Source organism: Apteryx mantelli, chromosome 6 (assembly GCF_036417845.1).
Source record: "Apteryx mantelli isolate bAptMan1 chromosome 6, bAptMan1.hap1, whole genome shotgun sequence".
Lineage (NCBI taxonomy): Eukaryota > Metazoa > Chordata > Aves > Apterygiformes > Apterygidae > Apteryx > Apteryx mantelli.
Genome location: NC_089983.1, coordinates 37,245,700 through 37,272,786, shown reverse-complemented (window position 1 = coordinate 37,272,786; position 27,087 = coordinate 37,245,700). Strand labels below are relative to the sequence as shown.

At 47.3% G+C, this 27,087-nt stretch overlaps 1 protein-coding gene across 7 annotated transcripts in view; it reads right to left on the bottom strand.

Moving 5' to 3' along the window:
• Positions 1 to 20,173: 20,173 nt before the first annotated feature.
• GLI2 (GLI family zinc finger 2) overlaps positions 20,174 to 27,087 on the bottom strand; it is a 205,656-nt gene continuing 198,742 nt past the window's right edge. For all 7 annotated transcript variants that reach the window (XM_067299278.1, XM_067299283.1, XM_067299282.1 and 4 more), the window contains 2 exons: positions 26,072 to 26,408; positions 20,174 to 24,998 (listed from right to left, as the gene is read on the bottom strand). In XM_067299278.1, the coding sequence (XP_067155379.1) occupies positions 22,642 to 24,998; positions 26,072 to 26,408 (2,694 nt within the window). In that variant the 3' untranslated portion in view covers positions 20,174 to 22,641. The remainder of the gene's footprint in view (positions 24,999 to 26,071; positions 26,409 to 27,087) is intronic.

Sequence of the window (27,087 nt, the reverse complement as noted above, 5' to 3'; positions counted from 1 at the left end):
AGCTTGCGACCTGTCCATGCAGGACCACCAGCGTGGCCTGGGGGCTGGTGGGAAGGGGAGGCCAATGACACAGGAAATACCAGGGGAGCAGACCCTTGCTGTTGTGCTGCCTTCTGTGCTTGCTGGTGAGATGCCCAGACATCTCCTGCAACCACTTCTTTGGGATTTCTGGTGTCATGTTGCCACAGACATCGCTCTTCCCAACCTGGTGAGAATGGCCAGGATCGGAAAAGGGAACTTGGGAGGACTCAGTGGCACAGTTGTCTCTTCCCAGGATTACACCAAGGATGAAAGTGTCTCCCTGTGTTCAGGGATTTAGGCCTGTGGTTTGGAGAGACCAGATACATGAGCTTGGTTATTACTTTACCTCTTCCCATTTGTCTTTCTGCTCCTGATCTCCTCCGGCGCACGCTGAGTGGCTTGCTTTGGTCTTGTCCCACAGCACGGGAGCCCTTCGCAGCCTGTATTTGCCCTCTGTTCTCTCTATGCGTGGTTGGGTGAGAGGGATGGCTTTGCTCTGCTCAGACTAGCAGGTGTTTCTAGTTTTATGACAGGTTGGTCAGCATAAAGAAAAAAAAAAAAAGCTGACTAGGATGGCAGGAAACAAGTTATTTTAGAAACTAAAAGTATGCATCCTGGGAAGCACCAGGGAGGCCTGTAATTCTGGCCTGATCCTTCTCTGTGCCCAGAGTGGCACAAGGATGCTGGCTGTCCGCTCTGGTACCCAAAGAAAACAAGCCAGGCATTTTCTGTGAAAATACCACGTTTTCCTGCTGCTTCCCATGTGTTTGGCAGCCCGGTGGCCTGCAGAATCGCCCTTGAGCAGAGCAAGGAAACACGGCTGGCGCGGGCGCACCCTGGCCTGCCGGACTGGCAGCACGTGGGGCTGTCCCTCCCCATCCCCTGCGAGGGAAGGACATGCTCCCGTACCCTCGGCAGCAAGCCGAGGACTGGCCTCATTAGGGCTCGTGGCAGATGTGTCCCGTGTTCGCTCTTCTGCCGGGATTGTGGCAGCTCTGCAGAGGTGCTTCATCACAGCTCATGGGAAGGATCATAACGGCTTGAAAAATACCAGGTAGAGTCCACTGCCCCTTCAGATCTAATGCAGCGTTAATGAGAGAGGTGACAGCAAAGAAGAAGGTGCTGGGGGACGCATCAAAGAGCGCTGCCGATGCCTCCGGGTGCCCAGAGCTCCTCTGCACACTTAAATGCACTCGGAAAAATTGAGCCTGCCAAACACAAAAGCATGGGTTTAAACTTTGGCGCCAGGGATGGGGAGGACAGCGAAGGGTGCTGGATTCGAAGGGTAGGGAGGGCTGCTGGGGCATTGCACTGTGCTTTATGGGCTCTCCGTGGCTGCTTCGCAGTGAGTTTGTGTGAGGCTGCAATAGGAACAAGCCCAGCCGGCAAGGCAGGAGCACACAATTTTGTTTTCTCCCTGACTCCAGCTCACATGGCCTCTCCTTCACCTCCCCTCGCAGTGTATTAAAGCCCCATCTCCAGGAGTCATTATAGAAGCTTCTTGGCTTTCAGGTTTTTATTATGTGCTGGTTTGGTTTGCCTTTTTTTTTTTTTTTTTTTTTAAAGTCTGTTTTTAGCTTTTGTGTTTAAGGAGGAAAATATGGAAACCAGCCACCTCCAACTGCTTCAAAGACAGATATACATGATTTTAAAAATACATCATTTTTGCTTTTTCTTTTTTTGACTGAACACTTTCACTTTGCATGCCTGGCTCATGAGTCTGGCAATACTTGGAGGATGCCTGCGTCTTGCTGTCATTATCGGACAATAGGATCCTGCTTGTTTCTTGTACATGTAGGATGTGACAAAAGCAGCTATATCTGTTCTGACTCAGTCTTCAGGCAGTTCTGCCATCAAAGTACAGACATAGGCAGAGCTGAAGGAGCAGGAGTTTGTGCTGGATCTTCTTTCACTACTGTCTGGGAAAAAAAAAATCTTTAGCTACCAACAGGGCTGATTGATTGTTCACTCTGACAGTAGTTCAGCCTGGAAAATATATAGCATCGAGGGAGCTGAAAAATTGGGGTGCTATGTGGGTTAGAGGTTCCCTGCCCTCTTTATGAAGTGTGCATGTTATGCACATATCCCCCTTCTAAAAAACAATAGAGTGTTTAGAAAATCTTGATGCTTGGATTAGGAAATGGGAAGGAGAGAAAGGGGATTGAGGGTAGCAGCTCTCGTTGTGCTCTGCAGTGGCAAGATAGGGGAATTTTGCACTCTTGCCTCTCTGTGCTGCTGCGGCTCTTCCACTGATCCATTGATCCAAAGTGCCTCCAACCTTGAAACCCCCTGCGCAGTCCTTTCCAAACAAGCAAGTCACAGCTGCCCTTCTTCCCCCTCTGCCAGCACAGCCAAGAAGGCATTTTTGGGTCAAGGCAGGAGGGAGTCTGATGGGGAGGTTCACACCCAGAATGGCATGAATGACCCCAGTTCCTGGGGCAGAATTATTTCTGGAATAATGGCAATTGCACAACTCTCCCTGTACATTCTGGGGGCTGAAAGACCGTCCCAGAAACTTGCAGTGTCTGTTGGCTTCACACGAAATGAGACCCAGGTCTTCACACAACAGCCACACTGCAAGTTGGGTCATCACATTTTGACTGCGGGCAAGTCTACAGAAGATGAAACCTTGTAACAGCAATGCCAGGAACAGACAGATTAAGCAGAAATAGGATCTATTTATTTCATAAAGGAATTAAGGCTATGGGTGCTTTTCAATACAGCGAGACAATTCTCTAGAGCTAATATATTTATTGCTTTTTATTGGTTGCAAAATCATGATTCTCTCACTGTGTCTCTTTCAGGATTTTTTCAAGACTACCATCCTACTTCCAACATCAACCAGGCAGGAGCCGGGACTGCAGAAACCATCATCTGGGCTGCCCTTAAAGCTCTTGCTGCTCAGCCTTGGCCTTTGGTGTCGGCTCCCACCCCCAGGAGGGACCTGCCCTGTGGCACTGCCACCACGCAGGGATGCACACAGAGCTCCGCTCCACGAGGAGCAGAGGTCTGGGATGCCTTACAACAGCAGGAGCCATGCAGGTATTTATTGAGTAACCCCCTCCAGTTCCTCTTTGCAAGGGGACACACAGATTGCAAGGGTCATAGGAGGAGACGTGAAATACCCACCAGGTTTTGGATAGATAGAGGCGAGAAAGGCGAAAATCAAACATTACATCAATATGTCTTGTGCTCTGCACATATGTGCACATGCAGACACACACACACACACGCGCGCGCGCGCGCGCAGAGGACTACACATAACTGAGACAGCTTGAAAATTTCCCACTTAATGTCTTCTGTCAGAAAACACTGCTGTCAAAATCAAATTATCCCATGGGACCATGTCAATTTGGACAAACTTAAGTTTAGAAAAAAAAAATTAAAATAACTCATTTTGATAAACTTGCAACAGTCAGCTGTCAGAATGGGACATTTCAAGTTTTCAGCCTGAAATGACTTTTCTTTGGCAGCACTGTGCATTAATGTATATCACAGTATAAATTCTCACATGAAATAATGCCAAATGAATTATGAAACAGAATAAAAATATACAAACCTGCACCAGCATAGAAACATGGAATACTCTAAATATTAAATACACACTAAATATAAATGTAATGGAATGGCAAACCTATAAAAGAAATAATCCAAAATGCAAACAAATGTTTCAATTGACCTGAAACAAAGTATTTGCAGAATATTGCTTTGTGAGGGCTTTTTGATGAACTCACGCCGTTTTCCCTTTCCTACTCAGATTTTATTTTTATGTCAGAATTTCCAGCTGAATGGAAACGCTGGCTCCTGACAAGTGCTACGAAGGGCAATAGATGCATGAACATGTCTAAACACACATAGCTATAACTGCACTTTCTTTTGTTCTGTCTGTCTTTTTTTCTTTTTCCCATGGTAAATATATCATTCTTAAAATTGAACGAGGTTTTACTTATTTACAAAGCAATGTAATTGGCCCAGTTATTTATGAGATTTTTTTTTTTCATATTGATCATACCACATACCTTTACATCCCTGCAATGACCAGCAGTGGGTGCTATGGACAGCCATAGACCAGCGCAAGCAGGCAGGGCTACATCCACCCCCTAGTCTCTCCCATTTTTTGGTGGACCATGGCTGAGGCCTGAATCTGAAGTAAATCATTTTCTTTGCAGCCTGAAAAGGCCTCAAAGGCTGTGTGCCCCACTCTTAGCTGGGTTTGCCCAAGAGGTGCGTTGGCACCGCCTGCCAGCCGGCACCATGCACCTGTGGCTGTCCCCATGTCGCAGCTGAGGGACTAGAGCCACCAGCCCAGCCAGGGCAATGGAACCCCTTGTCAAACTCACAGATAACGCTAAGACATATTATGGCCTCTCTAGAGTCCAAATTTTATTAAAGCGCTCTTCTCTCCAAAAACAAAAGGACAAGGCAAAGGGAGCTCTTTCCTCCAGCCCTGTCTCGCGGACATTTCTTTTTACTAAAGGCATTGCGAGGGCTCCAGCACAGACCCTTCTGGGCTAGAGGACAGTCCAGCAACACAAGACCTAGTACAACTCTGCTGAGCTGCGTTTCAGCCAAGAGCACCAGCAGAAACCCTGAATCTTGCCATGCTTAGTTTCTCTACAATGCTCACAGCTCCTCCAAGGACAACATGCGCCAGGGAGCAGGAGCTACCACGATATCACTTTCTTCTTTCCCTTTATCAGCCCAGCTGGAGAAGAGCTGCTAGGAGATGTGGCAGAGTCTGAAGAGTTGAGCTGTGCAGTATCACCTAACCCCCAGAAATTCATCTCTCCCTGTGGAGGGTGTGGAGGATTGCAAACATCAGCTGATGGCACTGGCGGGGTCAGGTGTGGAGACCCATGGGCATGCTCCGGTGCTCTGCTCCTCGCACGTAACCAAGATGCTGGGTAAGAGACACAACCAGGCATGAGATGGGAAAATTACTGAGGCTTGGGGCTACTCTGGCTGGGTCTGGCTTTCTGACAAGGCTCACCTCTATTTCTTTGCAGCTCTGGCCTGCCTTGTGCCCTGACTGCACTGGTGGAGGACACTGAGGCTTGCCCAGGTAGGTGGGGAAGGTTAACCCTTGCCATTTTGAATGCTTCAAGGGGACCTCAGTGATCCCCAGTGCTTGGGCTGCTCCTTTGTGGATGCTGGTGAATCTGCCCTGCGTTGCAGGCACGAGCAGCGAATTCAGCATTAACTTCCCCGGTTATCGGGAACTTGGGCCTAACAGGCGTGTGAAAGAGGCACATGGCTTTCCTCCAGGCCGCTAAACTTTAGCTGTGTAACTTTTCTGCAAGCCTCAGGAGGCAGGGGTGTTTTATTGTCTGCCTGAGAAGAGGAAACGTTACTTTACTATAAACGAATAAAAGTAAGAGTGGCCAAAAACTGCATCCAGCAACGACTCCCCCGCATTCCCACAGGTCAAGGGCAGGGTGCCTATTTGAAGGTGGATGTTTCCTAATGCGCAGTCATTGGTAACCTAAAGCAGGTTTATGACAGAGCCAAGATCAGGCATTAATGCAATAGACTGGTAATTCAATCACTTTATAGAAGTTGATCTGTCCTTTTTATTACAATTATTGTCAGTCCGGGTGTTTCGTTCCATCACTGAAAATAAACATCATTTATCATACTTGTAAAGATTAGCCCCTGACAGCTCCAGCTCTGCTTTGCATAAATGTGTATTAATGTCGGCTCTGCCTGAAGTGGAGAGAGAAGTCTATATTTCACAAGAATGATTAGACAGTGTCACCACTGCTTTAAGTAATGCCTTATCATGATGGATAATCAAACTGTGAAAAAACAACAAAAAAAAAGCAATTTATTGCATATGCAATTTTTGCTTTATTGGGCTGAGAAATAGTGATAGTATTGCTGCTGCAATACTGAGATTCCTAACGTCCAGGCTCTGGACTGGCAAAGTCTCGCTGGGTTTCATGATGCTGCAGTGCTCTGTGGTTCATCGGCAGAGCTGGGAGTGCTACCTATCTGCAAGGCTGCCTGAGTCTTCCTGCTTGAGGCCCAGCAGTCTACAACTTCGCCAGGCTTTTAACTGTTGGAGTAGAATTTTTTCCATGCCTCGGGCTAAATTTGATGTGGAAAGTTTCAGCTAAAACGATGCCGTCATTTCTGAGAATGAGATTAAGGGAAAGTATGATGCCTAGGGTAAAATGTCTTACAGACATTTTCCAGAGAAGCTCGAGGGCCTCTGGACCTTGGAGCAAGACCTTAACAGCTGGCACCTGGTTACCCCCAGGTCAGGATGTGCCTTTTGCTGCTCCAGTCAAAATGTACCCACATGAAGCCAATCTATTAATTGCAGGGAAAACAAAATCTCATTTTGTCAGTGCATATTTTAAAACTGTTGGAGCTCAGCAGCCAAACTCCATATCTCCATGAGCTCAGCACATGCGCCTAGTCCTACCTGAATGTGCAGGTACCATCTACACAGCCCGACCAAGCGTGACTCCCCGGCTGCAGGGGGTAAGGACTTTTCTCCAATGCTCCTGCTGTGTCTGGGGATCTCAGGTGATGGCAGGGCCTCTGCCTCCAGGTGCTATGTGTCCTTGCCATCAGCGTGGAGGACATCTTCCTGGCATCCAGAAAGATGAAGAATGACTAGAGACAGGAACTGAAGATTTGAGGAGCCTGAAGGTGGATCTGGAGAGAAACAAGAAGTGATGAAGGAAGGGCGAATTCAGTGGTGGGGGGGAGAAGACAGGCTTCAAGGGTCAAGGAGGAAAGGGCAAGAAGCTGGAGAAGACCTGGACACGAGCAAAAGGCAAGAGGACAGGGGCTAAGATGGGGAGGTAGAAAATCTAGCCACGAGGGGCAGAACATGTCATTGGGAAATGAAAGATGGTATTGTAAAGCATCTGCTAAACAGGGATGAATTCAGTCTGCATTTTTGGATTTTTGAATGCTGAACTTAGAAACTCTGTTTTCACAGATATTCTGGGTAAAGTATAGCTTTAAATTGGGACTTTATCTAGATCTTGATTTAGGAAAACACTTAAACTTAACTTAAGTACATGCTTAATTGAAGTGCACACTTATATACTCTGTTGGAGTCAGGAAAGCATTTAGGCTCAGATTTATTTTACTGGTATTTAAACATAAATGCCACTTAAACACCATTAAAGGCAAGCAGTGCTTAAATGCATTTCTGAGTTATAGACTTAGCTTGCATAGAGCAAAAATAAGATAAACATTAGACCTGACCTTGAATTCCTACAACAAATTACGGTGTAGCAGAACTGTCCTGTCTTTCCCTGAAGTAAGTGTTTCAAACTATAGAGTTGGTCAGAAGAGAAAGAGAAACAGCAGGAAGCTTTTGGTTTGAAGCTCTTATTTGGCTTTTTTTTTTTCCCCAGCTTTGGATGTCTTACTACTTGTTGGTTGCACCTTGGCAATGCTGAGAACGTTCCCTTGTTCGCTGGGCTATCCGCCGGCTGGGGCTGCGAGAGAAAAATGCATGCAGGCACCAAGGCCCATCACATACCCACCACAACTCAGCTTCCTGTCACGTTGCAGAAGAGCAGCGCTGCAGCTTTTACACAAGAAAATCAGAGCTGAAGAAAAGTCTTTCTCATCAGTAACAGGTTTGGTATTGGGTCTGGTTGTACCAGTTTAGAAACTGAGAAAATGAAACCAAAGCTCACGAGTGCTTCAGGTGCCATTTTTGGTGAGCTGGAGAAGTTTGAGTACTGCACCAAAACTTGCTGTGATTTCTGGTCTTCTCCTCTGGGTTTTGTGAAAGCCCCAGGCTGTGGAGAAGGTTGTGTTGGAGTCTCTGCTTTCATTGTTGTTGGTTTTAAAAGTTGTTTCCAATTCTTATGCCTGCAGGGGAAAAAAAAACAACAACTTGAAGGCATGGATCCTTAAAAGCAAATGTCAAATAAAACATTTGATTTATAATCTTATCATTTCTAAACCAGCCACCTTATTTTGGAAGGCTTGTGATTGAGATCAGTGTTAATTGAAGATGACGCCTTAAAATTAGCCCACTGCGGAGGTATCTCATTGAATCAGATCTTAAAGGAGCGATAATACATCAAATATCATATACTAAAATAAATAAACCTCTTCCCTGCATAATTAACAGCGACTGCTATTAGAACTTCAGCGTTAGAGGCACTGGAACTATACTGTGTGTGCTTATATTGCTACTTTCTCCTTCTTTTTTGCTTGCCAGCCTCAGGTTACCACCACCAGTTTTACATCATCAGCAGTTAGCACAGGCTGGTTCAGTGCACGGGATCGTGCATTAAACTCTGCAACGCACCCTCCTCTTTGCCAAAGAACCTGCAGCTTAAATTCCACCCTGATGTATCTGCTCACTCTGGGATAAAACTGGTTTTAACAAAAAGCCAAGTGTCTATCTCAAAGTAGCCCGGGTTGTCAGTGGTGGTGTGAAGGGGTGGCTGAGGATGGCATAGGAACCATTAGCAATTGAAGCAATGCTGATTTTAGCCAGCGGTATTAGCAGCTGGCACTTTCGGAAGTGCTAAAAGCTTTGGACACAGATTACCATGCACATATTTCAATTTATCTTAAATCCGGGGAGACTTCCTCTTAGAATGCTCTTTTTTTTTTTATTTTATTTTATTCAGCTAGATTGTGCTTGATGGAGACCGTTAACCGAATGCAGCGTATTATATATTACTTCAATAAATCACCTACAGCCGAAGCATTCAATATCATGCAGAGTAGTAATCAGGGGTAGTCTTAATCACACGTTAAGCAGTTTGGGTTTATCCTCTGCTTTCTATGACCTCCTGTCACTCCTGGGAATCGCGCGGTGCCCGGCTCCATGGTGGCCACCCAGGACCTCGCTCCAGCCCTGGGGCCAGCAGCCAGGGCCAAGGCAGAGCAGAGGTTTTGTACCCTGGCTGAAGAGGATGAGTGGCCAGGAGGTTATTCTTGGGGCTATTTGCACCTCTGCAGAGGCCCCCTTTGCATTGCCAGAGCAGCTTCCACGAGGCTTTGTGAAGTCGAGGTGTGGGCCCAGTGTCTTCAGGACCTCCTAGGAGGTCTAAGTGTTTGGGATCCTTTGGATGAAAAGATGCTACCATACGGTGGTGTTAAACTGCCACTGGTATTGGGTTGAAGCTGCACAGATTTGTGGCAAGTCCTGACTCATTTTGACTGATAAATGAATTTTATCAAAGGATTTTCTTTCTAAAGAAATCGTCAGATAAGAGCGAACCCAGCTGCTGTAATCCTTGCTTTCTGCTGCTCTGGCCTTTGGCGTTTGGTCCTGGAAATTAAAAAATGCCTCCAGGATTTTTGTTGGGGAGTGGGAGAAGGAAAGGAGAAGGCGGAGTTGAAAAAAAAAAAAAAAAAAGCCCAAAATCTAAATGTAGCTTTTTAACAAACTGATTTATGATTGATGACCTGAACCAACCAGACTTTCCATGAAAGTAAAACTTTCCAAGAGGCGAGCGGGAGCGGCGGGAAGGGTGCGGGAGCGCAGGCCGCGTGGCGGCCCGGGAGCAGCGCGAGGTGCATGTGGTTCCCATACAGCCAGGTGCCGAATGTCAGCCCGAAGCGAGCGCTCGGCAGCAGCGATGGGAAACTTCCTACAAGGGCCCATCCTGCGCCTGACCCTGACCTTCGCCTTGCAACTCGATACAGATGTGCGTGACGTCATCGCTGCTGGCGAAAATCAGAGCCGAAAACCATACCCCTTCTTCTGGGAGTTAACTGTTTCGGCATGCCCCGAGGCAGGGCCGCGGCGGGGGCGCGACGGCGGAAGGCAGCGGGGCAGCAGGCCGGGAAGGCGCCCGGCAGCGGCCGCACCCGTCGGCCGCGCTGAGGCTTCGCGGTGCGCGAGAGCGGCCGCCGGGCATCCCCGCGCAGCAGCACCGTGCCGCGGGCCGGCAGCCGGGTTCCTGCGCCCCTTCAGCGCGCCTGGCGCGGGGAGCCCTGCCTCGGCCGCAGCCGGCTCCTTCGGCTCGGAAAGGCTTCGCCGGCCCCTTCAGCTGGCGAGCGCGAGCCTCCCCCACCCCGTGTTCAAAGCATTCACGCTGCCTGGGCCGTAAATTATGGCTCTCGCAGTGGAAATTTGAAAAAGACCCAGGCGAAGCTGAGATGCAGCAGCTGAGACCGTTAAACAATAGTCCTACACACAGGAAACGCGCAGATAATGGTGAATTTAAGTTCCAGAAAACTTTGGTATCTGACTGTTCTTTTTTTTTTTTTTCTGTTTTGTTTCTCATTCAATTCCATGTTGTTCATGTCTCTTAATAGGGCATCTTTCATTATCATTATCCCTAATAGTGGTTTATTGTATTAGTTACAGTTAATTTAAATGCTACTGAAGCATTGAAAACAGATTGCAGATGTTTTGAAACAGATGTTATTTTAATGTTAAAACAAAATCATGAATATTTATAGGTCATTATTGCCTGGGTCGAATTAGGCTCTTTAAATAGTAATGTATGGGCTTAACTTCTTTTGAAGGAAATGCTCCAAAAACGGTGAATGGAAAAACACTGTCATGCAAGAATGCGTAAATCATTCTGATGGTTTACCGAGTCTTCCTTTATGAATGGTTGGGCTCACTTATTGCTATATGTACTAAACCAGGTACTATTCTTCTTCAGTAACTGAAATTACCCTTGGCCAAAATTTTCAGCTCAAAAAACCTTTCCAACGCTCTGTTTCATAGGCAAATGACACTGGCTCCCTGCAGTCAGACCTAAAGCTATGGGAACAATCTGAGGTGCAGTCATCAGTATTAAAGCAAAATAAGGTGAAGATGATTCAAGCACCAAACTCACTTGGTGTCAGTCTTTCCTACAGAAACACAAAGAGGGTTTGTTAATGCCGCGTGCAGGCTGTCTCTGTAAGAGTCATATTTCTTTCTTTATGGAGATGAAGTTAGTCTTTAAGGCATCAGCTCAAAATGGCCTTTCATTCATTACAAAGTTATTTAGTTACGGGTAGGTAACTCTAAATGACGTTTCTACATATTGCACTTTATTAGCTGATCCTAGCTGTTAAATGACATGGAGAGCTCAGCAGAGTATGGCAGGGTAGTTCCATGTGTTTTGGCTAATTTTGAATGTGGGCCAATGCCCTGGAGTCAAAAATTTGCCTCGGAGATGATGAGTTTTTGCACCTCCCTGACCAAAAAAAAAAAAAAAAAAAAAGTCGGAGAGAAAGTAAGAAAAGCTAGTGGAAAAATTAAAAAAAATCAAAAGAATGTAAACACTCGGCTGTCTTCCTGCTCCCCAAAGAGTCGGGCAAGCATTTCTGCTGCCTGAGATGAGCCGTGCTTGGTTAAGAAGAGGAACAACTGGAACGTCGGAGCGGCAGCGCTGGTGCTGGCTCCAGGCATCCCGGGGTGGCCGGCAGCGGCCGTGAAAAGCCGGACGCTCCCAGCTCACTGCTCTGCTGGCTCCTCCCGGCACCGGGTGCGTGGCACCGCTCCAGGGACACCTCGCAGCCGTGGCATCTTCGAGGGGCAGCTAAAATCAGGAAGCCTGAAACATGAGGTACTTAAAAGAAATGCTCACAGGCTTCTGAATTTGCAAAATGACTGATCTTTGTGGAGCCCCCTCGTTTTGCCCGTGCTGGGTCCGCAGCTCTCGCAGCCCCAGCAGAGGCTGGCGGGGCTCTCCGCGCCCCCGCCGGCCGCCCGCCCGCCTCTGTCTGCCGCTGCTTGTGCGATTAATGAGGCGGCGGAGAGCCCTCAGGCAGCGTTGCTGGCAGCTCGCCCTGCCTGGCCCACCAGCGTCTCAGGACTTCTGTGCCTGCTTTCGGCCGGCTCCGGTGAAGCTGGACCAGCCTGGCAAGCCCCACGCCACAGCGGTCCTCCGTACCTTTCCCTTGTGATAAGGACAAAGTTTGGGAGCAGTCATGCTGGGGTGGGAAGGCGCCTGCTGGTGGCAAGGCGACGGAGGCTAATGCGCAGCTAGACACCCTCACTGCTACACTTTCTCTATGTCTTGTCTTTTTTCCTCGCCAAATTTTCATGTAGCTAAAGCCTGAGTCCTCCTGAAGCTGGCAGGACTCCTTGCCTACAGGCATGAAACTCAGAGCAGATGGGCATACGTTTGGGCTAAGTGGAGTGGCAGTTGTTGAGCATTAGGGGTAGCATCTCATCCAGGAATATCGGAGCAGCCGCTGCTGCTTCCCCCCCTTGGCAAACGGCCACGAGCGTTGCTCCGGCACGGCTCGGGCAGCCTCCATGTGCAGGTGGCGTCACACTGCTGCCACAGCTCAAAGCAGGGCTTTGCTACAAGGACGTGGGACCTGCGTTTTCCTGGGAAGGACTGCAGTAATAAACATGCTTTTTCAGCTTCCGCTGAGTGATCTAGATATGGAGATCACAGGGAAAGTGCTAAAAAGATGCCCAGCATATTTTCCTACTGGCCTGGGTGAGAGCGGGCTGCAACCACAGCTGCTGGTTGTCATTTGCTGGCTGAGGGACAGGACAGGCTGTATGGTCGAGTTGAGGCTGAGGTCCATGGACTTCTACTGATCGACAGCGTTGAGGGACCTGGCTACAGGGCCCTTGCACCATGGCTCGTGGACATGTTACAGTTCTTTCCAATTTCCAGAAGTCATCCAAGAACTTTTTCTATTTCAGTCTCAACACTTTATTTTAAATGCCACACTGAGAAATAACTTATGTCCAAATGAAGAGATGTTCTTTCAATAGCTTGGACTTGCTCTTCCATTGCTTTCATGTCCCAAGTATCGCCTTAAGCCTGGTACAGTACATTACATTCAGGAGGCTGCCAGAAAGAGAGTTCATTTAGTTTGATGACAGATTAATACTGATTCACAAATTAATTTTGTCTCTTTGTATATCAAGGGTGTCCGCAACTTATTTAATTTGTAATAAATATAATTATAGAAATGAATGAGCTATCAGGATTTTTAAAGTATGATCCATCAATGTTGGCATGACTTGTAATCCTGGTCATTATAAATAAAATGGGTCTTTTGCAATATGGAATGCAATTTTCCCTGTAGTTTGTCTCATTATTTTCTGACATGTGGGTTAATATTAAATTACAATGCCTTAATTTTCAAATCAGGGCTCAATTTGTAAATAAGAGGTTAATAAATAACCTTTCCAGCTGGAGGCCTTATTGTGACTTCATTAAAATAAACTTTTTAAATGTGATATTCTCCTCTTGGTTGAAGCATCACTGCTACCAGCGTCGTCCCATCCTGTGCACTACAAAACAGAAACCAGCTGCCAGACAGCCCTGTCCAAAGATTCATTGTGCCTCTAACATTTTCATATGGTCTTTCAGATGTCCCACATGAAGGGTTATGCCCTGACTCGCTCCGTCTCCTGCTTCCCAACACACAAAGCACAGCTCGAGCTGTCCTTCGTTGTACGTGACCTTGAGCATGCTGCAAAGGCTGCCAGGTGGCCGGAGCCTGTCGCCACATGCTGTGCTGTACGTCTGAGGGGTCTGTGAGTCGTCCATCCTACCTGGGTGATGCAGCTTGTCATTTCTGGGACACTAAGCACAGGCCTACTCCTGTTTCTAAGTCCACAGTTTGTGTGATGCCCATGATCCTCCCTCCCGATATGACTTCCAGTAAAAAACGAAGACATTTCTCAGTAGATGCCGCATAGGCATTCGCAGAAATTTCACATTGAGAGCTATAGAGCTGCATTATCTCAGCTGGTGCAGACGAGAAGCTCTGACTTCTCCACTGAAGGCATCTCTGGTGGTGTCTGGGCCTTGAACCTAACCTGGGTTGGTTTGGGGTATTTTCATTGCTGGTTGACAAGCTTGGACAAAGGCTTTTTCCTTAGCAGCTGAAAGCACAGCGATGCTATATGCAATTTGACCAGCCTTCCCCCCCCCCCCCCCCCCAATATAGTAGGAAGGCTTAAAAAAAAAAAAAAAAAAAAAAAAAAAAACCAAACTCTTCAATCAGGTTGCACTATGAGACAAAAATCTAGCTTAGACACCATGTAAGAGCAAACAGACAGTTTGAAAATAGGCATTTTCAAAAGAGACCAGGGCATTCTTGTTGTTTTGACCATTTTGACCACAACTTTCATCAATCACCAAAAACGAGCAGCCTCACTCCTGCCTGGTGGCTGGGATTATGAATATCTGCAGTGACCTCCCTGCCATGCCCCTCACTCTCATGCCATGAGGAGCAGTGCTAGGCGAGAGTGAGCGTGTTTTACAAAGTGGCATGGCCTCTGCCCACAGAAAATACTCCAGAGCCCCAGGAGTGTGGGGTTTTGCTGTCCTCTGGCAACGCCGGGTAAGCATCTCCACACTTCCACCAGCTCTGCCACTTGTCTAGGGGAGCATTTTGGCTCCTTTACCCCTGGCCAAGCTTTGGTCAAATGCCAGACTGACTCACGGATAAACTGCTGCGCTCATCTGCTGCCTGTAAAAATCCCCAAAGGACAGGACTAGCCCAAACCCTTTCCTGAGGTCAGAGAGATGTTTCTTGGCCAAGATCTCAACCTACTGGCTAGTTTTGCCCATGAGTGCTGACTCTTGGTGCTTTCTTTAGCTGTGTGAAAAATGGTGGGCTCAAAATTCAGTGTTTTAAGAAAAAACAAACCACAGCACCGCCAGCGCAAACACACAGATCAGCCTCGAGACCTTTTCTGGCGTAACTGTATGGGCAAGAGGTAAGAAATGCTCCCAGCTGACACAGTGCGGTGACGAAGTCCCTGGAGTGGGCACAGTTTTGCTGACAAGCGAAAAAGGGAGAAAGAAACTCTCACATTCCTCCTGTGTAACACTACTAAAATACGGTCTTTCCACAGTTCAGCTCTTTTTTCATTCCTCACCCCTTTTCATTCCCGAGCCAAAGCACTCGGCCAGGGTCTCTGCATGTCACAAGATGGTCCTGTGGTAATACAACCAATGAGAAAAGTTATGATGTGTCCCACTCAAGCTACTTATGCTAGAGGAGAATCCTCTTCAGCCTTTGCACTGACACTTGGCTGGGCTAGTTTGAGGGTTTTTGTTTTTTTTTTTTTTTTGGTCTTTTTCTCATTTGAGAGGGTTTTTCATTCAATCCAACAGAGAGCACTGATGCATATACACAAGACCAAGTTTATAATTACAGTGCTACTGATGGTTCTGCTGCTGTTTTTATTTAAACAAACAGAAAACAGTCCTTTGTAATAGCAGTAACGGTGACCGAAATATCTTAAAATAAATACATCTCCTCCTCTCTGCCTATGGATTTTTATCCTGAGGGGAGAAAAGACCTTATTTGTTCACCAGTTGTATTCCCAAGGGAACCACTTCTGAGCCTTGCTGAACTGCTGAAACATCTGGGGGACCAGTGCTTCATCCAAGGTGTCTCATGTCAGCACTGAAATGAGGGCTGGGAAAGAAGTCTTACTTAACTAATCTAATCACTTTAGCTAATCTAATCGCACTGGAGTACAATACTTGATATGTTAGCCAGATTAATTTTAAACAACAGTAGCAATGTGGTTTTTCCTGTTATAAGGAGGGATGATGCCAACCTAAAAGGCCTTTAGCCCCCGAATTTATTTTACACCTTCATCTTTTGTGAGATCTAATCCTTTCCAACTTCTCAAGTGTGGAAGAACTTCACAGGAAAGAGCAGGGGTGGGAAACAGCTTTTTGTGGGCCCCTTGGGGACCTGACTTTTTCTTGTACTGATTCACCCCTGATGAAGCCATCCCCGTTCTCTGCATGCTAATTAAAAAAAAAAAAAGTAAATGACAGACAGATAAAACGTTAATGAAAAAAAATGTACTGATAATATTTTAGCTGTAAATCCTTTTGATGTCATTTTTACAAGACTACTTAGTTAAAATCACATCTCAGCCCCATGCTGTCCTAAATCTAAGGTTTAGATTTGGAGGGCTTTAGGCTCATTAATGCATCAGAACACTGTTGGTATTTGCTCAATTTTGGGAAGGGTTTCTGAGTGGGATCAGATTTTAAATTTCCCCTCTAACTTGGTTAATTACAGACCAGGTCTTTGGAAGCATTCAGTGGCCACAAATTTGGCTCACGCCTCTAAGAAAAGCCTCCCCAACTACTTGGTCTCATTGGTGCTTTCAACACCTAGACCACTGCTGATCTGTTCAAAATGCTTCCACTTAGTTCCAGTTAGTCATGGAAATGCTGGGATCTGTTTCTTTCTTTTTTTTTTCTTTTTTTTTTTTTCAATTAAGTAGAAAGGCTCACCTGGCCCAGCCCCAGGTTTTTTTCCCTGAAAACATTTTTCATTTTCAATGACAAATCCCTAGACGTTGCTAAGACAAGCGATCATTTCCTGAGAGCTTCTTGAGCAAGGTGAGACCTGTTCCATTCTTGCATGGCTGCTAACTAGGGAAATTCACTGGCCTGCAGGAAGCAATTAGGCTCATCCTTTGGAGCACTCCCCCGAATCAGTGCTGGTACTGCACGGCTGCAGCCTCCTGGACTGCGTAGCGAAACCTGTTTCCTTGCCCCTCCCCGAGATCTCTCAGATACAGTAATACCACCCGCTTTCGGTGTGCCTGGAGCGACGGTTAATCCTTTGTGCATTTCATGTAATGCTATCGAATTTCACTTATCATCGTTATTGATGAGTGACACTGAGGTTAAACGATTTGCATCAAGACATTTTGCTCCAGAAAAAAAAAAAAAAAGAAAAAATTAACACATCACTTCTTTTCAGTTAATTGAGACACCTTGCTCAGACACCACTTAGCTGGGTGACTGCAGGCAGCCAGGTACCTTGTTTGAGAGTACTTTCTTCATGGCCAGTAACTCATCAAGGCCCCTGAAACCATGCGAGAGTTGACAGGGCTGGGAGACACAAAGCCATGAAGAAAACTAGCACAGCTTTGACGTGAGTTTTGCTTCCTTCCCTGCTGCTCTCCCCATTTCATTTGATCTATTTTAACCACTGTCACCACACTGCAGCACAAACCTCGGTGCTTTGGCCAACATCCAGCTCCGAAATATGTGCTCTTCTTTTGTATGATTCCCTCTGCAGGTGTCAGGAAAGCTGTTCCTCACGCTCCAGAGCTGTAAAATGCATCTGTCTGGCCGTCAGATGCTGGCAGAGAGGATGTTTGTACGGGCTCTTTCCTGAAGAGGAACAGAAAAGGCATGGTGACAGGGGAGAGAGGTATTTGCAAAGGCTGCCTTTAGCTGTAGGCTTACTATACAGTCGGTGGAGAAAGAGAGAAAAGAGAGGAGAGACTCCTTCAGAAGATATTCAGAGCATCAGACCAAGCTTCTTCATTGAGTCCCTCCTTAAAGATCCTTTCTCTATGGAGACCAGCCTAGGCTGAACTTAGTAAGAGTTAAAACTAGCCAGAGCAAGGTAGACCAAAGATTTATGTGGCCCCCCCCCATGCCAGGTCCACAGGGGACAGGAGTGGGAGCACCTACAAAAGAGCGCAAGAGCGAGCAGTGATACTTCCCCAGACCTGTCCCCAGCACCCAGCAGGTTGTGGCTCCCCACGGCAGTGGAGCTGGAGCCCCCCTGCATGCTGAGGTCCTCGTGTCTTTCCTGATGCAGGAGTTGCCTTCCCAGGTATGTTGCCATGGGCATGCATGGGCATCCTGCAGGCTGGCCACCAAGCAGAGCTCAGGGACTGCACAATGGCACCGCTGATGGACAGACACATCCTCCGGGCCCTTAGGAACCATGATCACAGACTCTGCTTTTCAGTAAACCATTGATAATTAGGGAGATGTTTGCAGCAAGTGCACTGTAGTTGAGTGCAGCAGCTCTTTGAAAGTTAACAGGAGGCAGGGCACCGTGCCCCCCGATATATCTGTCTGACAAGCTAGTACGGGGAAAATGGAAGTAGGGAGGGGAAGAGATCTGTGTAATGAATCACAGATACTAGTGTGATTGGAGGAAGCTACAGTAGTCACAAACCTTCAGCATGTGTGAAAACATCACTTTGTTTTTTTAAAAAAATTTTATTTTTAGAGCAAACATATTTAAAAAAGCTATTTCAAGTTTTACATGGAGCATAAATCATGGGGGAGAAATAACCATACTGGCCACAACATAGGTTGTTTTGTAGCTTCTAAATTTCTTAAGTGTTAGGTCATTTTACTTACAAGTTAAATAGCTGTCTGCAAGAGGCCTCGGTTGGTCATAAATTGTCCTTCCAATAATATAAAACACACCATTTATTTACAACACGTATGCTCTTCCAAGTAGATCCAACAGCTCGTAAAGAACAAGAGCCCCTATGTCATCCCTACTGAGACCACTGCAATAAAGAGCCATTGGAATGACTCTGTACTCAGTAAGTGCAATAAGATCCAGCAACAGTAGCTTTTACGGGTTTTTTCTCCCCTCCAGGAAAACCTTAAATACTAGTGCAATTTCAAAGAGCTGTGATGGTCTTGCCCACAGTGGGATCTTACTCCTCCTATGCTCCCACTGTTTTCAGAGTAGAGCGAGGTAACACTCACCAAAGAGAGTCAGAATCAGCCCTGTTAGGATCATTTATTTGCATAGGCTTGATAGCTGATTAAAAAGAGGGTTAACTGAATATTATGAAGCTGCCACAATTATCTTAACTCCAAAGTTTTGGCTTACAAGCAACATTTTTTGCAAAAGGGTTATTACCTGCTTATGGATAGAAGAAATGAGCCTTTTGATCTGTTTATTCCAGGATGGTTGAGCAGTAAAAATGCGCATGCTGGTACCTGACCTCATAGGCTCCTAGGAAATGCTAGCGCAGTTTAAGAACTAGAAGTGTTCTTACACAGGCAGAGGTGTGCCCTGATCAAACTCTGAAGTGAAATACCAGCTAGAAGCAGCATTTGATCTAGATTAGAAACCCACTTTAAGCGTTTGAAGTAGAAAAGCAGTAGGAGCTGATCTGAGGCTCCAAAGCCTTTAGTCAATAGAAGAGCTCTGAACAATTTCCTTTTAATAATATCACTTCATTTTTAAATGGGATTTCTGTAGTTCTTGGACAGTACAGAAGGGTGTGATATTTATCCAATGGATTTGCAGACTAACAGGATCATTAACACATTAATCAACATCTTGTCCACCAGCTCAGCCTCAGACTGTGCTGAGGGCGACCAGATCACTGCAAGAGTTTCACAGGAGCACAGGATTCATTTCACCTTGCTGGAGAAGATACCCAGTTGGAGCTGGCTGCATAGGGTCTCCCTGTAATCAGTGAGGAGGGTAACAGACACTGTCTACAGGATGATCTACCCAGATCCTAGCGTGTCTAAAATAGGCAAGACTAATTCTGTCTCAGGATATGCCAGTTGCTTGCCACTGACTATGAGGGAACCCCGAAGACTGGGTGAGGATTTGTCCCAAACTTACCTGATCCTACCGATCACCTCAAGCAGGCATCCTGCCTGGAGGAAAACAAGGACAACCCCTTTGGTCACTTCTGCATGAATGGTTGGTTTATTTGCACTGAGTGTCACTGCTTTGCTCAATGGCTGACTTTATTCCAAACTCATCTCTGTGCCCATAATGATCATTTATGAACAACTTCCTCACCCTCCCTTAAAGCTTTAACTGTGTCCAGGTCAACCCACTTGACTTTATGAAACCAAGTTGAAAATCAGTCTCTTGAGTGGCTAATTCTTGCTTCAGCCTCATCAATGGGCTGGCCCAGGCTCTAACTGGATCACAACTGACATATCTGTTGCTTGCTGTATCACCGTTTCCCATGAAGAAGACAATGGGCAGATTTGTTTCCGCCACACCAAATTGCTGCTAGTCACTGTCAAGGCCCATCACAGCTTTGCCGCTCTGTCCTACTTCTGTCTCCTTTTGGCCACCGACCAAGACAGCTAAAGAGCCATTTTGCCATGAATCTTCCACTTGCCAGATTTATCCACCACTTCCTTTGAGCCGTTCTGTGCTGCACCTCCTGCACCATGTCATCAGCCTTCAAACTCACTGCTGCTCGAGGCCAACGAACACCACATGGGTAGCAGGGATGTGCTTGCAGTCACTCAGTGGCCTCATTTCTCGGTGTACCTGCCACCTTCATCTCATCATTGGCTGGACGCTCTTCACAGCATGACCATTTCACACAAGGCCCATCCAGGTCCTCAGCAGCAGTTCCTAAGCTCTGCAGGAGTCTGACTGTGTTGATGTAGCAATGACAGATCAATGACAACCACCATTCCCAATGAAAGGCAATAACAACAGGCACAAGGAATTATGAAAAAAAATTACTTTTTAATGTACAAAAGGTTTATATACAGGTTCAGCATGTTACCTCCGTTCTTATGATGTAGAAAACAGCTAAAAATGTTCTTAAGATATAAATCTGACAGAACAATTCACCTACAGTACTTTTAGTAATGATGTCTTCTATACATAATATATACAGTGCTGGAATGGTTATTATAATACTATTTCAGTAAATGAAGGAAGACCACCACTGGAAAGTCTGAGAAATCTCAAGTCATCGGAGATTTGGTTTTGCTTTTGGGTTCGATTTCTTTCTAATGAGATATCTGTGAAGAGGGACTCAAGAGCCACCATTGCCCTACACAGCTGTTGAAAAAATCAGGTAAGCAGTCAAAGGACGTGTGAAGGCCTGATCCATCTCAATGCAAGGGATGCCCAATTGCACTCCAAGCATCCAGGACAACATACAAAGTCCTAAAATATGTACTGCCCTCTTTTCATAAATGCAAAGGCAAGGGCAAGGTTGGTAACTGCAGGAGAATATATACAGTGGACTATAAAACAATCCCTTTAAACACACCTTTCACAGGAGACACAAATGAACAGCCAGACACCTTGCTTTGCTTTACTGTCCTCGCGCAGCTAGGATGTCACAGGGGCCAAGAGGGGTGACGAGGGGGGGCGAGAGAGCCCTCCGGGGTGCCCTGTGCACACGCTTTCATTTGGGATGAGCATGGGCCAGATGGCAGGATGCCGAGTAGCACCTCCCTGCACAAGTGGGACACCGGAGCCACCCAGCAGCAGGGCTATCCCAACCGGCCGTTATTACGCACAGCCTCTGGGGTATAACATTGCCAAGTCTGGCTGGAGATAACACGTGGCATTCTCGTGCCAGTCAGAGGTCATGCTGGGAACAGCAAGCCTGACATCAGTTTGTGCAAAAGGAAAGCAGGGACTTTAGGACAACAGACAGCACCTTCACAGAGCTCCCCCGTGCCCCGTGCAAAGGAACGGGATGGGACACCAGTGAGACCCTCACATCAGCATGAGGGGGAGAGGAGTGATGGGCAGGAGAGAGCTAAGCCCTGCAGACATGATACAGCCAAACTGTGAGAACCTGTCCATCCTGGGGGGAAGTCACATTTGTCCCCAGCCCCGCAACGTATGGGGCACAAATGATTTAATGCCATGATACCAGGATGAGGAGAACTGAGGTGCTCAGCAAGGCCTCCTCCCCAAGTACACCCACCCCACTACTCCTACCCTTTTGTCTAACAACAGTAAAATAAATAATGCAACTAGGATTGACTTCAGTGCCAGGTGGACCCAGCCCGAAAAAAGCTAATCATGGAGCATATTACACAGACGAACCCTTGTTAGACAAAAAAGCTCCCACTACTACGCCACAGTGCAGACAGGACAGAAATGATCATAAAACTCTCTTCATCATGATCACTTTGGTATGTGAGCATCTTAGGAAGGAAAACTCAAAAGAAAGCGAACCTGTTGCAAAGCTGCACAGTGATATGGTAATGCTCGCTTTAGAAATCTGACATTAAAAAGTTATTCAGGGCCCCAGCAGAAAGTCACTACACCACGATGCTGCTGCTCAGAGGGTGCAAAGTTATGCATGCCTATCAGTCTTTGCAGGCTGCAGCCTTCCTGCCACAGGGGATTTCTTCCCAGTGATTGCTGTTCCCAGGCCTCTGCTCCATTCTGCACATGATATAAACCATGTTGTAAACACATCTGATCAAAGTGTGCACTCACCTTTCATGTGTCTCATCAATGTGTCTTTCCAATGTTTTCTCAGAAACACCACTATGTTTTTATAAATGTACATTTTATATACGCTTCTGGCAATACACTATATTTGATTTTAAAGGAAGAGAGGCCTTGGCTACTTAACACTAAAGCATGGTAAGGCACTTTGCTGAGAAGCCGTTTGGAATCAACGCTCTTTGCAAGGTACAAAGGTATTTACTGTATAAAACAATACTGCTGGCAGAGGGCTTGTTTGGAGACATAACTAAACACTACTCTCATCAGAGCAGAATACACAGTATGGCTTTTATTCTGATCAAAACCACATCCTCCCATTTCTTTCTGGGGTGGATTGAAAATGGAATTTTTGCGAACATAACTAATGAAAAATGATGGGAAGTGCTATTTACAGGGTGCCAGGGAGGGAGGGTTTCATCTTTAACCACTCTCATGCAGTCTCCTAGCTTGGTGGTGATACCATTCAGTGCTCTGAGAAACCAAGCCAAAAACAATACTAGAGGTGCACCCTTGCGGTGCTGACCTGCCTGGATATAGCTTACATAACTCTGTACAGAGACTTTTTTTATTTTTACTTTGAATCCCTTTAATGTATTTAATACTTATCAAAAAAAATCTACTCTATTGAGACAGATTATTTTTAGAAAGCACATTCATAAAACTGCTTCACACAGAGCCCCTTGGATAGCGCTAAGCCCTTGTGCTTTACTGTTATGACATCATGTTTAGAAATTTACTCTCTTCCGCCAGCGTGGTTAGCATGGAGCTCATATCGCCTATTGCCATATTGCTTATTCCCGCGGGTATGGCGGGCAGTGTCAGAGAGTTTCGTGGAGTTGTCAGGCGAGAGGAGTTCTGGGAGAGGTTCTGCAGGATGCTGGGGCTCAGGGTGCCCGACATCAGGCTCGAATGGTCCCCATCATCCATGATGGCATCGAAATCTATCTGGGGCGGCTCAAGACCTTGCGAGTCCACCGTGCTGGACACCTGGTTCGCTCCCGGAGAAGGCAGGGCGGCCGGCTTGCCGTTCAGCGCACACTGCTGCTGTCTGACTCTGCAGTCCACGTGATTATCGAAGTTGCTGTTTTGTTCATACATGTGGATTTGACCGTAATAGTACATCAAATTGTTTTCCCTTGTGCCATCCGCACACTGCTGGGCCGGTGCTGGCAACATGTCGCTGGTTCTTTTATGACTGGCCTCTGCTGCCTCCTGGCCTGGGCTCATGTTGTTCGTGGGGTGGGGAGTTCTCGCGTAGCCCAACTGCTGCATGGTGCGTACGCCTCGGGCTCTGCTGGCTGGGCTTGGCTCGGGCGGTGGACGAGGCTGTACCATGCCGGGTGGGTAGGCCTGCGCAGCTGGACCCATCATGCTCTGCTGAGGCTCGAAGTTCGGCTGGTTTGAGGTCATGATGGGCTGGTGAAACACCTCCTGAGCCATGGGGAAGTTCAGGTGGGTCGGCTGAGATGAATAGTTCTGCTGATTCTGTTCGTGCATGACCTGACTCAGCATCGTGCGCTCGCTGTTGCTGCTGACCATTAAAGAAGGGTCGGTTGCCATGTCCATTTGTTGAGGGTGAACATGTGGTCCAGACTTCACTGCCATGCTGCTACAAGATGGAGAGATCTGATTTGGATTGCTGCTGATTGCACTGGGGCTCAGCATCTGATGAGGTTGGTTATACCCTGTGTGCGAGCCCACATCAGGGTTCATACTGGGGCCGAGGTTCATCAGCTGTTGCCGCAGCTGCATACAATTTAGCCTCTGCCCATCCATGCCCATATTTCTTTGCATAAAATTCTGCTGTGTTACATTCATGCTGTTCTCTGTCAGCTGCATCTGCTGCTGGTTGTAATTCTGATACTGACCAAAGTTCTGCTTCTGCTGGACCACAGCTAAGTTCCCTTGTGAAAACTGCTGCTTTGACTGATTGGACATGATATCAACTGTACCCGAGCTGACTTCATTCCACTGGACGGGCATGTTGTTTTTACTCATGTCTGAGGGAGAATCAAAGCTCATTGGACACTCTGCCATCATTGGCCCCAAATGGCTCATGCTTGCCTCGGCCCCAGCCATCCTGCGCTGGCTAGGTAAGGCCGGGGGCTGCAGTTTCCCACTTCCTTGGAAGCTCTGCATCTCACTGCTGTACCCCATGGAAGTGCTCTCGACTGCTGTCCCATTGCTCTGAGAATTGATGTACTGTACCACGTCGTCTGGCAGCATAATATCATCATCTCCGACGTTCCCCTCTGTCTCCCTGGACATGGCTTCCAAGGCGATGTTTTCACTAATGCTCAGTGGCCGGGGTGAGTAGACATGCCGGGGGAGGCTCCCGTCAGAGCGCGCGTAGTTCTGGAGGCTGAAATTCCTCCTGTCTGTGGGGTGTGGAGGATGGAAGGGGTTCATGCTGTTGGTGCTGTTAAAACGATGAACTTTAGGGAGGGCCTGGGGGTCTCCAGCAGGTCTCCTCACTGGGTCGCTTGCTCGTCTTGTGCAATTGCCCGGCACCTCGTGGGGAAACGCTGTGGCTGATGTGTAGCCATAGGCGTTACCATCACTACAACGCCTAGGTCCTGGTGGGAGGCGAATGGAGGGCAAGGTGGGCTCTGGTCCATCCATAAGTGAGATCCTGTTCTTTAGGGTCATCCTCTCCATGTTCGGCAGAGGAGTCGGAGGAGGGCCCCCTGTGGCAGCAGCATACTTGGCTTTCAGCCTATAGTGCTGAGCTGGCGTGAGGTTCAGCAGACCTGGCATCCCGCTGCACTGGCTAGCCTCACTTGACCGACGGGAGGCGTCCGTTGAAATCGGGTCATAGGAGTCAGCAGAACTTGTGTTATTGGGACGATGCCCGAGCTGTGAAGCTTCACTGGAACGGCGGCTGGAGAAGTAAGGGGAAATCCCTGACGATCTGCGGCTGACGGTGTAGGCAGAGCTGATGGTGCTCGTTGTACTATCACGGCGCTCGTTGAGTTGGTTCAGCATCGTAACCTCATTGACAGACAGCTCCATTATTCTTGGATTAGGCAGCGTAGCAGAAGAACCACCGCTATTTTCTAGAATAGAGCCTGAGAGAAAGTTGTGGGGAAGGAAAAGATTTAGTTAGCTGAGAAACTCCATTGGGTAATGTTTTTGGTGCTGAAATACAGACACACAAACCCACCCCTAAATATTTTACAGGAACAATAGTGAATTTCATTTACTGCCAGTGAATTCAAAGCTTCATCTCCAAATCTGTGTCCATGCGCAAAGAGCACGAAGGTTGGGGAAACAGGACAAGAAGTCCCTGCTGCAGAGTCTTTGCAATGTGTACCCCACCAATGCTCAGTCACTAAGGGAGTGCATCCGTATGGGCTTCTCTTGGCAGGGAAAAAGTAGCACTGGTGTGAACAATGCCATAAGGATAGCATGTAGCTACAGCCATGGCTGTTCACTGGGACAGATGCGCAACATTCAGTGACAGGAGGCTGAAAGCCCAGAAGTTGAAATTCAAGAGCTTTTCCCAGAGTAGACCAAGACGCTTTGACATACTAAACACAGGTTAGTGTAACCCAGGTCCTACACCTTGGGACTTCTCTTTGGCAAAGCGAGAAGAGCGCAAAAGGGATCATAAAGATGCCAGTATCGGGAATCCCCAGCCAGTGGAAAGCTGGCATATGAAGCTGTAGGCAATAGCCTGGAGCTCTTGAAATGGCAAGACCTGTCAAAGCAAGATCACGGACAGAGGGCTTGGCTGGATTGCAGCTATGCTCCGGCAATCTCCCAAGAGGCACATCAGCCCTTGGGGAACTGTTACTGCTGGAATAAATCAGAGCAGTCTTGTGGCTGCTCTGATTGTGCTATCTGGATAGTGAGGACACCTGTGGTCGGGCCCTAGGCAACCCTGGGAACAGGAGAAACACCCACACCTCTGTCTCTCTTCATAGCTCTGCTGCACTGAGCATCTGGGTTTCTGCTGTGCAAAAACACCAGATGGCTGAGTTCATGTCTAATTTCTCCATTTTACCTGATGTCTCTATCTAGCAAGGACTGACTCAGAGGCAATAGGAAATGATCCTCCTCCAGGGCAGACTCCTGGTTATGAGACAAGAGTCAAGACCTAGCAGGTTCCTATAGGGCAAGGACCAGGCCCAGAGCTTACCGTTTCCTGAGATGGGAGGCAGCTTGGTGTTTCTGGCTTGTGGAGCTGGGCTCACCCATGAGCAGGAATCCTTAACTGTCTTGAGTTTCTCTTTCTTGAGCTGTTCAAGTCGTTGCATCGTCGTCATGTGTTTCCTTAGCTGCAGGCTGAATGTCGAATTACCAGATGAGACCGTTGAGTCCACAATAGGAGCGTTGTCATCCAACGCTGTCAGATCTCCCAGACTTCCCCCGCTGTGCATGTTCATTTCTACTCCACTGTCATTGTTGTTGGTGCTGCCAAGGGGTGACGGCTCACTGCTGCACGACGACTGGCCACCAGGACTGGACTGACACATCTTGGGGAAGGAAAAGAGCAGAAGTTGGGCAGTGGAAACATCAGTGGAGAAAAACCAGGACCCGACATCCGCAATGCCACATGTTTGGCTGTACAGAGGCGTTCCCTGCTCTTGTTACCCTTCTCTGCTGCAGGAGCTCTAGCAGAGGGCAGGGGCACCTTCACTGCGGGCGTAGGGCAGTTCAGCGTCTACCAGGGCTAGAGGCAGCAGAGATGGGGAGGACAACACAGCCTCTCCGTTATGTACCCTATAAATCCACATGTAGTTTCCACACCTTGCTTTTGCTGCTGCCAGGACTAACGTGCTCAAGTAGTGCCAACACTGGCTCTAGCTTCATGCTAGAGAGGTAGTGCTTATTTCAATTACACGAACAAGCAGATCTTGATTGTGTTCAAGAGCACACACACCTGCAATCTCTCACCCCTCAGCTTGAAAAACTATGATGTGTTCAACTGGATGACTTAGAGAAACCAAAAGTTCCTCCTCCAAAAGATTAAGCACAGAGGCTTCTCGAAGAAAAGCAGCACGTTACCTGGTTGTGCAAGGTATGTTGCAGCAAGCACTGGCTTATCTAACATAGGATCAAGGCCTAAGTATTTCAGACACAACATATTTCTGTCTTTAAACTACCCTAACGTATAATTAGGTTAGCTGACAAACTTCTCAGCCAGATAAAAAC